This window comes from Chiloscyllium plagiosum, chromosome 4, assembly GCF_004010195.1.
Source record: "Chiloscyllium plagiosum isolate BGI_BamShark_2017 chromosome 4, ASM401019v2, whole genome shotgun sequence".
NCBI lineage: Eukaryota > Metazoa > Chordata > Chondrichthyes > Orectolobiformes > Hemiscylliidae > Chiloscyllium > Chiloscyllium plagiosum.
The window spans coordinates 84,187,810-84,202,655 of record NC_057713.1 but is presented as its reverse complement, the minus strand read 5'-3'; the positions used below and the strand labels follow the sequence as shown (position 1 = coordinate 84,202,655).

At 42.7% G+C, this 14,846-nt stretch overlaps 1 protein-coding gene across 2 annotated transcripts in view; it reads left to right on the top strand.

Moving 5' to 3' along the window:
• The first annotated feature begins 505 nt into the window (after positions 1-505).
• tmem65 (transmembrane protein 65) overlaps positions 506-14,846 on the top strand; it is an 88,428-nt gene continuing 74,087 nt past the window's right edge. The window contains exon 1 of one of the 2 annotated variants that reach the window (XM_043688531.1): positions 506-1,132. In XM_043688531.1, coding sequence (XP_043544466.1) covers positions 817-1,132 — 316 coding nt within the window. In that variant the 5' untranslated portion in view covers positions 506-816. The remainder of the gene's footprint in view (positions 1,133-14,846) is intronic. The other variant, XM_043688532.1, reaches the window with a different exon arrangement.

Sequence of the window (14,846 nt, the reverse complement as noted above, 5' to 3'; positions counted from 1 at the left end):
AAAGCAAGAGATATTCTTGCTTCAAGCAAAGCCATAAGTCGAAGTGCACAAAACTATTTAGTCATAATCAGACAAAATAGCAAAAGTTTATCAAGTGATTAGTCCAGTGCACGAGTCTGATGCTCCTGGTCATGTAAAAACATGATACAAAACTAGCAGTTTCGTCTTTCTGCATTCGTGCAAAATGGGCGGTTCGGAAATCCATGAATGGAAAGGACTTGAGTGAACGCAAAAACCTAGGTATAGTTCACGCCCTGCGAACTGCTGCCGATTCATTGTGAATCAGGTTGACCTCTGACAGATCATCTGCAGACCTCACTTTCTCCTCTGACAGATCATGGCCGTTCCAATTGGATGATTGACAGGCTGCTGAAGAGGCGTGTCAGAGTCTGACATCACTGCGCCTGCGCCATGACGCAGAAGCGCTCCCTGGAGTTGTAGTCGCGCCCACAGGGTTACTGATACAGGAAGGTGGAAAGGACTATATGTCCCTGAATGCCTCGCGCCAGCATGTTGGGGGTGGGCCGGAGGGGCACGCCTGCGCATTGGTGCTTCGCTCAGCTGTTCATTGCAGCCTCTGGGAGTTTCCAATGTGTCAGATTCTGGGAGGAGGGGTACTCGACTTTGGAATTTACAACCTCCGGACGTTCGATTGGAACGTGGTGTTGGTAGCGCAGAGAATGATACACTGAGGCCGAGTTGCCTCTTCAACCGGGGCGGCTGCAACCTTCCCCCAATCATCCTGCAAGTCAAGACTTTTTCGTTTTATTTTTCTTCCTATCCTCTTACGATCGCTTTCCATTCTCTGCATTCGCCATGCTGCAGCTGGTCCCTTGTCTGAGGAGAGTTTTGCGACCCGCCCGGACTCTGGCGTGTAGCCTGGGCTCTGGAAGGAGAAGCGAAAGATGCCCGTTCCTTCTCCCTGCCCCTTCGTTGCTGTCCTGCCGGAGCACCGTCGCCCCAGCCGCTGCTTTTTCCCCGCGCTGCTTCGGCACCCATTCGGCCAAGGAGCCGGTGGAGCCCCTGAACACGGCGCAGGGAGCCCGGGATTTTATCTACAGCCTGCACTCGAAAGAGAGGAAGAGTCTGTTGCAGGAGCTCCAGAGATTCGAGGCCATGGCGATGGCACAAGGTAAGGGAATGACAGTGTATGTGTGAAAAGACAAGGACACTGTCTGACTCGTCAGAGCGGCGTTACTGAGTTTCTGCCACGGGAGAAAAGAGCCACTGAAGTCGTGGTTCTGTCCCGGGTGGAGAGGGGGAGTTGTGCCCTGACAGAGGCTGGGTTGGGGAAGGAAGCAAACACCTGAACACAGGAGCTGTGGACGCAGATGACTGGACAGGGAGGAATATGGTCCAGCGTAACTTGGGGAGAGAGAGAGCTAGAGAAGTGGAGACTTTCAAGTTACTCAGGCAGGGAAAAGTGCTCGAATCAGCAATGGGGCAATTAAAGTCGTTACTGAATGTACTACACGTAATCATTGTGGAAGAAATGAATTAAAGTAGGTTACTAAAGATTTAAAACTAAAATACTGCGGATGCTGCAAATGTAAGAAAAAGCGCCCGAGAAATTCAGCGGCAGTCAATATCCGTGTAGAGAGTGTTCATTTTTTTGACACCTCTGTTATGAACTGAAGCTGGAATGGAAAAGTTGACTTTGCTTCCCTTCCCAAAGACGCTGTCAGAGCTGTTGAGTTTCTCCTGCTCCTTGTGTTTTTATTATTGAAGATTTAATCTATGACTTTGTCCTTGGAATGCTATTTTTAGAGGATCTGTCTGCATCTCTTCTACGTTTGTACTTGCATCTCTGAAGTCAGGCTTTGACAGTGCTGGCACCAGGACCAGAGTTGGTGTCTTCAATTTGTTCTAGAGCGTTGAAATGGCAAAGGGGATGGAATATGTACATTGGACGAGTTTTTGAGTCTCTGCTTGATAACATTGTATATTGGCTGTCTTCAGATTACTGCTCTTTTAAATGACTTGACAATTTTGAGTACAGGTAGAACTTGCGCGCGTAAACATGCCTTTATCGGAGCATCAAGCTCTGACGCTTGGTATTTGCAGTTCTTGGTTTGCAGATATACATTTCTCTTGGGTTTCTTTATAAACTGGAAGAGGAAATTTATTTTTTGGCGGCGAGGTTAAAAATGAAATGGCTCATTCTGAACTGACTAGTTTTCCCATCTGTTTGTTTTTCTTCTAGTTCCATTCCAGTTGCATTCTGACTTCAATGATGGAATATCGAAAGCGCAGGGTTCCTTCGGGTTACATTTCGATATGATGTGTTTTGAGTGCATAGTTATTAGTGTAATTACAAAGAGAAACAAGTTCCGGAAAATAATCAGGGGGCAATGCTTTTCTGAGGGAAATTAGAGTCAAATTTATCTGCAGGGACATAACCGAAGCGTGACAGTGCGACATGGTCCAGTGCGCCTGTTAGCTGTGTTTCGAAACTCCGTCAGGTACTAACTTTACACATGCTTGGGTATATGAGGGAGTGTGGTGGAGGGAGGAGACTGAGAGTTCGATCTTGGGGAATGAGTTATATGTGTGACTCTGTTTAGTTCAGTGCTGCCGTGTGAGACTGAGTTGATCACCTGTCGGACATGTGGATGGGTGGTATTGGCGGCGGGGTTACCTACTGCTAGTTATTTTTTCTGCCTCAGTGGCTGGGGAGCGGCATCTATGGAGGTACAGCGCTCCCAGCAGCCCAAGCGCATGTGAAAGACGCTTATGGGCTCCACTGCGCCTTGCTGCTCGCTCTCCAGCCGCTGAAAGCACCGGGAGACGTTGGTCCCTTATCACTAGCACTCACTTGTAGACATTTGTATATAGTAATTGGCAGATGAACCTTCAGTTGTGGAAACAGGAGTCAACGTTTCACTGCCATCCTGAATGTTAGGGGAAACCTGTTGCATGGAGAACTGTGCTCTTTGACTTTACTGTACCATACCAGTAGTGTGTGTGGGTGGGGAAGGGGGCTGGAAGGATGCTGGTTCAGACTAAGGGGTTTCAACTTTTGAAAGTTCTTTTGGGGGCAGAGGACTGCAACAGTGTTCAATTTAAGTGACACAGGGTTGTAATTTCTGGGTCTCTAGCTAATTGATGTGAGTGTGTGTATTGGAAGATGTGAATCCGTTTGAGCTGATGATGCAGCACCTCAAAGACATGACAAAATACTTAAAAGGTTCTTTTTGTTGAAAGGCCTTGCACACAGTACTGTTGCACTTTATCAAAATGCCGGCTACAGTCAGTAGCTCTGGATTTGACCAAATGCATCTGGTTGTAGATTCATGTGCAATGCTGTCTGCATATTTTGAATCTGGCCTGAAAATGTCATATGATTACTTTTATTGACTTATACAGTAGCATAATGTAATGGCTAAGTGTCTTCTATCTGTAAACTGAAATGTGGATTTGTTTCCTACCATCAACAGTTCTGAGGGTGTGTACTGTTACAAATCTAATAATGCATCATTTCTAAGGGTGTGATTTGCAGGTATCTGAGTAGATGTTGTTTGTATTTGGGTTGCTGGGTTATAGGGCCCGGAGTGAATCCTTCGTTTCTTCACTTGAGCATGTGGTGAGGTCTCCTTTTCCAGTTTTATAAAAGTTTACACCACAACAAGGTTAGAATCCCTGGTCCTCACATTCCACCTGACCAATCTCCAAATCTAATGCATCATCCTCTGTCACTTTTAGCATCTGCAGTCTGCAGATTCCCCAGCGCCAAAAAGAGATTTAATTCCCCACCCCATATGCTTTCTGTAGGGACTGTTCCCTCTGCAACTTTCCCGTTAGATCCACACTCTCCACCAACCTCTCCTCCACACATGGCACCTTCACCTGCAGCCTCAGGACATGCAACACCTGCCACCACACCTTGCCTCTCGTCTCTGTCCAAGGCTCCAAATAATCATTCCTAGTCTGGCAGAGATTTATCTGCATTTCCTCTAATCTGATTTACTGTTTATGTTGCTCCTGATGTGGTCACCTCTACATTGGAGAGACTGAGCACAAACTTGGGGACCTGTTCAGGGAACATCTATGTTCTGCATGCTCCAATCAACCCCAAACAACTCACAATTGCCAACCATTTCAACTCCCCCTGCCCTCATATCTCCAATAACATGTCCATCCTGGGCTGCCTCCTCCATCATAATAAGGCTACATGTACATTGGAAGAAGAACACCTCATTTTCTGCCTAGGAAGCCAACAGCCTTATGCCCTCAACGTAGAATACACCAGCATCCAAATTTCCCCACCTCATTCCAGGACTGCCCTCCATCTCCTCCCCACCATTGACCTGACCTATCTGTCCATTTTCCTTTCCACTGGCCAATCCCATTCACCACCTACCTGCATCCACCTATCATCATCCCACTTACCTCGGTCTAGCCCCACTCACTTGCCTCTCTTTATTTCTCAGCCCCCTTACTACCCCAGCCCTGATGACGTGATCTGCCCAGAACACCAACTCTCCTGCCCTCTTGACGCTACTTGACCTGCCGTGTTTTATCCAGCGCCACGTTTTATCGACTCTGACTTTCCAGCATCTGCAATCCCCACTATCTCCAGTTTATAAAGTACGAGTTGACTAAGGCACCTGTCTGCTAACATAATGAAATGAGACATTAATTACTGCGCTTTGTACTGATGAGACTGTTTGGGCAGTAACTTCAATAAGTTGGAAAAAAGAAATTTCAGATTGAGGAAAACTACTCTGTGCAGCTGTTGGCCTGTAGCCTCTGTGTTTGAAGTGAGTCGAGAGTCAGATGCTGGAAAAGCAAAGCAAGTCAGACAGCATCTGAGGAGCAAGAGAATTGTCGTTTCAAGTAAGAGCCCTTCATCAGGAATGAGGCTTGTGAACCGAGGGGGGTAGGCCTTGGGAGGTGGGGGTTGGTGGAATGTTGCTGAGAGTGCGATGGGTAGATGGCAGTGGAGGTAATGGTGATAGATTGGAGTGGATAGGTGGGAAGGAAGAGGGGCAGGTCATGAAGGCGGTGCCGAGTTGGAAGGTTGAACCTGGGATATGGTGGGGGGAGGAGAAATGAGGAAATTGGTGAAAAGTAGATTGATGCCATATAGTTGGAGGGTCCCAAGGCAGAAGTTGAGGTGTTCTTCCACCAGGTGTCGGGTTGTTAGGGTGTGGTGATGGAGGAGGCCCAGGACCTGCATGTCTTTGGTGGAGTGGGAGGGAAGTTGAAGTGTTCGGACATGGGATGGCAGGATTGGTTGGTGCAGGTGTCCTGGAGACAGCATCTGCAGTCCTCTCTTTCTCGGTGCTTGATGTGAGACTATTCAAACATATTGTTGGGAGTTGCAATAAACTATTATTAATTTGCAAGTTTGAAATCTGTGAAAGTTTGATTTATATCGACTCATTGTATGGCATCGTGATTCTGACCTTGTGAGCCAATCACTTATCTGGTAATGCACTGTCAGGTTCCTGATGAAGCTGTTACTTGTTTAATTGTCATGTAATTTAGGGGACCCTCTTGTGGCACAGTGCTTGTGCACTCCTGCACTGGGATGCCCAGGTTCAAGTCCCATCTGTTCCAGAGATGTATAATAACATCTCTGAACAGGTCGATTAGATAAACAGTGGCTATTTATAGATCTATTAAAGCAGAGCACTCTGATTTTTTTATGCTTCCAGTTGTTGGTACCTTCTGTCTTTTTTTATCCATTTTTAAAAATAAAATTTTTGAATTTTCTTTGTACATTTGTGACTAAATTCTCATTTGTTAATAAACAGAAAAGAGATTTAAACAGAATCTCTTTTTAAAGCAACTCAAATTCTAGAAAATTAAATGAATTAGTGGCTCTGTCTTCCTGTCTGGTTGCATTATAGATTAAATTCAGAAACACTTGTGATAGGACAATTTGCTTTTGACCCATCACATACGGTTACATCATAATTTTCAGACGTAAAATGTGTAATGTCCTTGCATAGTAAACATATAGAATAATAAATGCAATTGCTCCCTGTAGTCTCGGAGACATAATACTTGATGATCCTTTTTAAATTATTTTATTGAAGAATGTTTTGTTGAGCCCAAGTCATGTACGTTGCCCTTGCTGTTTAGTCATGGCATGATGTATGTTATAATAATATCTCATACTCTTCAAAATGCCAGTATTCCTTTGAAAAAAGCACCAGATGCTATCTTGTTTATCATCATGATCTGTTGTCTCGGTTCCTACCTTGAGTGCTTTGACCATCTTTCGTGAATAACAAAAATAAATCAACAGACATGAATCATACACCAGACAATCAGAGCAGAAGCAAAACTGCGCAGTCAAATTTTGCCCTGGCACATTCATCCTTAAAATTGTCCATTCCAGGTATACTTGACGATGTAACTGAATTATTCTTTTACCATTTTTAAATAGTGTATCAGGTATTCCAAGTTCATATGTTTTCAGAAATTCAATGTATAGAAATTAGCAGGATAAATTATTTTAATCCACTGCATGTATTTGGGAAGGCCCCAGTAGATTTCATGTAGTTGTTTTAACTGTATATTATGTTATTAAACAATTAGTTGATAACTGAGCAATATATAAATGTAGATTATTTCTTTTAATCTGTTTCCGGTCTTATGCACAACCTTTCTTAGAATTCCACAGAATTTTTTATGGGTTTAAAATCCAATTGAGGAGAAAGTGAGGTCTGCAGATGCTGGAGATCAGAGCTGGAAATGTGTTGCTGGAAAAGCGCAGCAGGTCAGGCAGCATCCAGGGAACAGGAGAATCGACGTTTCGGGCATAAGCCCTTCTTCTGTTCCCTGGATGCTGCCTGACCTGCTGCGCTTTTCCAGCAACACATTTCCAGCTCTGATCTCCAGCATCTGCAGACCTCACTTTCTCCTCAAAGATTTCAACCTACTGCGAATCCTCTTACAAGGATGCCTTCCTTGAAGAAGCTCTCTTCCTCCCTCTACAAAGATTTCAGTGAGTCCCTCTCACACTGCACCCTCCAGGTCATCTCCTCTGCACAGAAGCTCTTCAGCCACATTCTCAAACAGACTCGCTACCACAGCCACATCTCCTTCCTCAGCACCTGCCTACGGAACCGAGTTATCCCGCACGGACTCCGGACTACGTTCCGACCAACAAAACTTGGACCCAACCAGGACAACCAGTACCTACAACAAATCCGAAGCCTCCAGCAACAGACCTCCCTCCGGATCCTCCGCTCCACGCTTGCAGCCAGGCGCCGCTACCTATAAAATCCAATTGAGGCAAGAGAATCTAAGATGTTTGAGCCCTAACTAAAATAAATGTAAGGGATTTTTATTAGTACGCCAAGAGAGCTGATGCACTGCTCAAAATGATCTATAATGTTTTGGTTAGTAGTAAGAGAGAAATTTGACTTGGAAAACTACCATTATTGCTTGTTTGGAAGATAGTTTACAAATCTCTTATTTGATTAAGCTGAGACATCATATTTGGGACAGTAGTAAGGAGTTCCCTCTTGGATGTAGTAGAGCCTGATTCAGCTAACACCGAAGCGATATCATAAGCAGAGCATCATTTTTCTAGCAACTGGAGGAGTTTTATTCATTCTTGGGATTTGGTTGTCACTGGAATTTATTTTTGATTGTTTCCCTTGAGAGTGTAGTGGTCCATCTGGTTTATGTGCTCCCATTGTGCTGTAATGGACAAAATTCCAGGACTTGATGATAAACAAATGGCATTATATATCCTAATTGTGTGTGTGAGACTACAAAACAATGGTGTTCCTAATCACCATCAGCCATGTCCTTTTGTGGTGGTTGTGGTTTAAGAGGTGGCAATCAAGCAGCCTTGGAGACCTGTAGACTGTATCCACTCTAGCAATCATACACCAATGCTGGAGTGAGTGGATATTTTTAGCTGGTGAATGAGTTGGTCACTTAAATTGATGAGCTTTGTCCCATTTGTTGAAGAGTTTTGTGGTCTTCAACACACCAATCACAATTGACTTGATCGCAGAGTCTCTGATAATTGATCTCACTACCTGCCGACATTCTTTCATCAGCTGCATATTGATTGTCATGTCACTGCATAACCTCTGCTTCTGGAAACTCTGGGCAGAGAAATGCAGTTTTGGTTAAGATAGTACATTCTATTTGAGCAAGAGCCCTTGAACACAATTTGTTTTAAATCCTTATTGAACTTCTATGCTGCTTATGGTGAACAAATTTTTTTTATTTCAAAAATATACTTTATTCATAAAATTATTTTGATCTCTATACAACTGGTCATGCCATTCTTGTGCACACATTACATTGCTTTACATACAGACATTGAAATTTATTTTTCCTATATACAAGTCTGTACATTTACTATCCAGCTCTTCTGCTGAGGCATCAGCAGAGCCCAAATGACTGAGAGGGCCCCTTGTTCTTCTTAGGCAGGCAGATGTTACATGGTGGTCTTTCCCCACCATGCCTTGGCGGCAGCTGCCCCAAGCTTCAGCGCGTCCCTCAACACGTAGTCCTGGACCTTGTAATGTGCCAGTCTGCACATATATCTTCAGCTGGAAGATCAACAAGTTTCGGACCGCTCAAAGAGTGTCTTTGACCGAGTTGATGATCCTCCAGGCACAGTTGACTTTCGTCTTGGTGTGTGTCCCGGGGAACAGACCGTAGAGCACGGAGTCCCATGTCACGGCACTGCTCGGGACGAACCTTGACAAACACCACTGTGTTCCTTTCCAGATGTCTTCTGCATAGGCACATTCCAGAAGGAGGTATGTGACAGTCTTCTCCCCCCCCCCGCAGCCGCTTTGCGGGCAGCATGCGGTGCGGCAGAGAGTCTGGGCGAATCCTCTATGCAGTTGTGGGGTGTTTAATTTGAGGAAAAGTCCTGCAAACAGTTTTATATCTGCCTGAGGTCATTATTTCCCTTAATGTGAAGTGGACTATACAGTGAGCTGTCAGACTTTGCTTGACTTTGGGTTCCTTAAATGCAACTGAAAACTAAAATCAAACAAGTCAAATTGAGTTGGACTATGAACTGTAAGGATAGGTTAGAGACTTAGTACAAATGATCAGGGCTGTGAATGCACTCATATTGAGATTGGGTCTGAGTCCTCCCAATTAAAAAGAAAGCATTGGAACACTTCCACATCTGGGGAAAATACTGGGGATAAAGGATCAAAGGCAAAGGAAAATGGCCCCAAACAAAAAAAATGTGAGTTGAGAGTGTGGTGCTGGAAAAGCACAGCAGGTCAGGCAGCATCTGAGGAGCCGGAGAACAAAACATTGATGTGCTTTTCCAGCACCACACTCTCAACTCTAATCTCCAGCATCTGCAGTCCTCACTTTCTCCTAGAAAATGTGAGTGCATACCTGAGGACATTAGGAGACAAAGTTAACAGGTGATTTCAGGGATTTGAAGTAATATAACAAAATATCATGTTTATTTCAAATCTAGACTTCAGGTAGTCATTGGTGAGCTGGTTACCAAACTTTCTGATAATTGAAGGTAGTCTGGAAATTCAGTAATTGACAAAGTTAGATTTGTGTCAAGGATAGACAGTAATTTCTTTGTTTAAACATTTTGCGTAGATATCAGATGTAGCTATGTTGGAACAAACTGGCTGAAGGCGACCACAGCATGATTTACAAATGGACATAACTTATAGAGTTAATTGCTATGTGAAATGATATTGAGCTGAAAGTCAGATCAGGCGACAGTGCTTTTTGGGGACACAGAAGCAGATATTCATATGTTATATGTCATCCTGTGCTTTTGAAGTGAAGTGATTTAAGAAACCAAATAAAAACAATGAAGACTTAAGCTCAATATGCCTCTGTGAGATAGCATTCTCGCAAATGAAGATGAAGTCCAAGTATTGTACCATCTTATCCGGTCATTTGATGGATTGTACAGAATGAGCAGATTCAAACTACAGCCCAGAATTTGAGGCACTGCTAAGTAATCCACAGTTTATTGGTGTCACCTGGAGACTTGGGTGAGTCGAGGAAAATGAATAATTTTATATATACATGGTTTTGATTTACATAGGACTGAAAATAAGCTTTTCTTTCTAAATTTTTTGGGAGTAGATCCTAGGTTGTACTCTAATTCAAAAAGTGATCTTGTTCTTTAAAAGGTTGGAGACAACTGGTGTAGAGTCTTTTGCGTGTTCTTGCACTTGGACCCATCCAAGCACGTGGACAGGATTCCATCACACCTCTCATTTGTAGTTTATAGGGGGTAGATATCCTTGGGGAGCCATTGTAGAATATCTAATCTTTTTAACCAACTCAAATTGTATTGGCATTTATGACAGTCCTTGTCACCGATGGAAAAATTATTAAAACCTGTGAGTTACAAAAAATTCCCCGACTTCTCTTGTATACCTCAAAATAGAGTGCTAGTTCAACCGGTACATTCACTTCCAAAAATACTGTTGTTTTTGTCAACACCTGGGTGGTGACCACCTCTTGGCTTGGCAGTGATGAGGATTTGAGTGTTAAGACAAGTGATAGAATTTCTCCTGTTGTAGGTAGTCATTGCCCATCTCTTGTGAGAAGTGAATGTTAGCAGTAGTGTCATTTGAAGCCTGAATGTTGCAACCGGTACATTCACTTCCAAAAATACTGTTGTTTTTGTCAACACCTGGTGACCACCTAGGTCTTGGCTTGGCAGTGATGAGGATTTGAGTGTTAAGACAAAAGATAGAATTTCTCCTGTTATAGGTAGTCATTGCCCATCTCTTGAGATGTGAATGTTAGCAGTAGTGTCATTTGAAGCCTGAATGTTGCCTTGGTCTTGCTACATATGGGCTTAAATTTCTTTGTCATCTGAGGATTATAAATGAATATACTTTTTCCTGAGGATGATACACAGAGGAACTCTTGAGGTTGGGATGATTAGTCTGAAGGAATCACAACCCATCTTTCTTTCAGCAAAGAAAGGGTAGCAGTAATGACTCTTCAAAGAGCCAAGCCATGAAGTTCTGCATTTAAACTTAGTTGCGTTGCTTTGCTTTGCATTTACCCAGGCTTTGCAGAAAGCCTGAAGTTCTGTTGAGTGAGCATTATTACTTTCTCCACTGAAGGTGTGATTGATGACTTTTCATTGCGGTGTGGGAAATGTTCTATATCCATTTGGAAAATGAGCCAATTGTCCTGTGTTGTGGTATTGATCATAGGAAAACTATTTACATCAGAAAATACATTATCACCGTCAAAGGACAAGAAGAGCTACTAAGTCCAAAAGGGGAAAAAACAAGGGTTTAATGTAAAGTTATGCCTCTTTGTAGAGATGTTAACTGAAGACATTTCATTGGCTTTTTCCTGATTTAAAATTTATTCAATTATAAAAATATTAGGATTATTTAAATTAGCTGATGACAGTTGAATCTAAGATTTAATAGATTGAAGCCTGGAAGATGCCCATCTGGTCGTTGGTATTGTAGCTCAGAAATACAAAGTGTTTTTATTTGGTCATATGATGTCATTGCATTGGTCAGCATTTATGGCCCATCCCTTTTGCATGGGAGAAGGTAGTAGTAAGCTGCCCCCTTGAACCACTGCAGTTATTGGGATATAGGAGCAATGTCAGTGTTGTTAGCAAGAGACTTCCAGGATCCTAACACAGTGATACAAAAGCAACAGTAATATATTTCCAAGTCAGGATAGTGGGAGGCTTGGAAAGGAACTTGCAAGTGGTGAGTTCCCATGTATCTGCCTACCTTGTCTTTCTAGATGGTAGTGGTTTTGGAGAAGCTTCTGTGAGATACTGGAATGCATCTTCTAGATGGTACACACTACTGACTTTGCATTAATGAAGGAGATGTTGTGGATATGGCACTAGTCAAGCAAGGTGCTTTGTGTCACGTTTCTTGAAGATTGTTGGAGCTGCACTCGTCCAGGCAAGTGGGTAGTATTCTATCATGTTCCTGACTTCTGTCTTGTAGATAATGGACAGTCTTTGGAATATTGGAGGTGAGTTCTTTGCTACAGGATTGTGAACCTCTGACCTATCACCATAATATTTGTGTCTGGCTCAGTTCCTAGTGAATGGTAACAACAGGCTTTTGATAGTTAGGATTCAGTGATGGTAACCAGTTATAGCCAGTGAACTACAAGAGGCAATAGTTAATGCACCTTGTAATGACCATCTCCAACTTGTCACTTGTGTGGCATCAATGATATTTGAGGCTTTTCAGCCCAAGCCTGGTGCTGTCCAGGTCTTGTTACATTTGGACATGAACTGCTTCAGTATCTGAAGCATCATGGAATGACAGTGAACATTATGGACTCATAAGCAAACATCTCCACTTCTAATCTTATAACAGAAGGGAGGAAATTGATGAAGTAGCTCCAGGACACTACCCAGAGGAACTCCTGCAGAGATATCATGGAGCTGAGATGATTGACTTGCAGTTGTGAAAACTCTGTTCTTTTCTGCCAGGTATGATTCCAACCAGCAGTTTTCTCCCAGTTTCGTTTTGTCCAGACTCCTTGATGCCACATTGTAAAATGCTACTTTGATGTCAAGGGCAGTTACTTCTATCTCACCTCTGGATTTCAGCTCTTTTGTTCATATTTGGATCATGACAAAAATGATGTCAGAAGCTGAGTAGTCCTGGTGGAACTCAAACTGGTCATCAATGAGCTGGTATTTCATTTGGAAGTGTACTTTTGATATCACTGTCAGTGAGCACTCCCATTACTTTGCTGATGATCAAGAGTAGACTGGGGCAGTATTTGGCCAGGTTGGATTTGTCCTGCTTTTTTTGCACATTACATACCTTGGCAGTTTTCCACATTGTCGGGTAGATGCCAGTGGTGTAGTTCTGTGAAGATGAGGAAAATTGGTAATATTTGCACATGAAAAGTTGATAAATTGACATTAAAATATGAATGATTTCTGGAGTGCTAGCAGTATTAGGGAAAAAAAATCTGATTGAATTGGAGGTTGGCGTGGCAGAAATTCCACACCAGAGTCACAAATTTTGGGTGACTTAAGGGGAATAGTGTGCAGAAATCAGAGGGAACCGATATGGCAATGATGCATCGTACATGTCCAAACAAACGAGCAGTTGGTGGGAGGAGAAGTGGTGAATGGAGCTGGTCCCATGGTTAGGGATATACCACAGATATTTGATTCCACAATGTTTGCCATCTATCATAATACATCAGATACTGTAACAGTTCATGTCCCAGTTCAACAAGACTTGTCAGCACTCAAGCTTGGGCTGTAAAGTCTCAATGACTGACCAGAAATGTTCTGTAAGTTCAAACTGTCAATTAGAATCTGTGGCCAGCCAGTATGAGTTATGCAGTTTTGTATTTAACATGTAAGCAAATGGGAGAATTCTTTAGCATGGGAGTCTGTAATCAATTGTAAAATGATGAATTTATGAATTGCTTCATAAACACTGCTGAAGAGGTGATGCTTGTCTTAATGTAGCTAAGATTAACGAGGACAATATTTGTGCAATTGAACTCTGTGCTATTGAACTTAGCTTCAAGGAAATGGGAGAAGTGATATGTGAGCCAGTGGGATTAAGTAATCAATGAATTCTTATGATTCAGCAGGTTGGTTCTGATGGATTGCAAGATGGCTCATGTTCCTATTATTTAAAAAAAGAACAAAACGGAACAGTAGAAATAATAAAATTGTGAGCTTCACTTTGGTATGAAAGCAAGGAATCATGTCAAGATAACTGATTACTACTGACAAGTGAGGTTATGCCCTTTTTGATAGGAAAAATGGAAGTGTAGATTATTTTCTAAATTGGGAAAGCGTTTGCAAATCTGAAGCACAAAGGGACTTGGGAGTCCTAGTTCAGGATTTTCTTAATGTTAACATCCTGGTTCAGCTGGCAGTTGGGGAAAAAATGCAATGTAGCATTCACTTCAAGACGGTTAGAATTCAAAACTATAAGTGAACTGCTGAGGCTGTACAAGGCTCTGGTCAGACTGCATTTGAAATATCGTGGATATGCTGACCTTGGTGGGGGTCCAAAGGAGGCTTACAAGAGTGATCCGGGGGATGAAGGGCTTGTCATATGAGGAGCAGTTGAGGACTCTGATTCTGTAGTGTATGGAGTTTAGAAGGCTGAAGGAGGGACCTACTTGAAGCTTACAGAATACAGAGGCCTGGATAGAGTGGATGTGGAGAAGATGTTTCCACTAGGAGAGACTAGGTTCCAAGGGCAAAACCTCAGTGAAGACATGACCTTTTAGAACTGAGATGAGAAGGAATTTCTTCAGTGATAAATCTGTGGAACTCCATGCTGCAGAGGGCTACGGAGGCCAAGTCATTGAGTATATTTAAGATAGAAATAGATCGGTTCTTGATTAGTTTGGGGATCAAAGATTATGCGGAGAAGGCAGGACAATAGCATTGAGAAACGTTAGCCTTCATTTGGTGAAACAGAGAAAAAGAGAGTTCTACACATGCTGGAGATTAGAGTCAAAAAGTGTGGTGCTCTTCATTCATGATGAAGAGTTTATGCTTGAAACATCGATTGTTCTGCTCCTCAAATGCTGTCTGACCAGCTGTCCTTTACCAGCACCACAATTTTTTTGACCTTGAATGGTAGAGCAGACTTGATTCACCTAATTCCGCTCCTTCATCTTTATGGTCTTACAGGACTGACTGTTCATGTATGGTGGAAGTTTGGAGAACAGGTTTGGGAGAATCAGGGAGGTTGAGCAGAGAGTTAGTAAAAATGTGGATAAAGATTCCAGCATTAGTGTGAATGAAGCAAATATTGTGGAGTCAGCAGTCTGTGATGGCGAGGATAAACATTTGAATGTTTAAAAGTTACACTGAACCAAATTTATGCCCTGTTTAGTTTTAAATCCAAGTTGAGATTGGATCTTGAAGG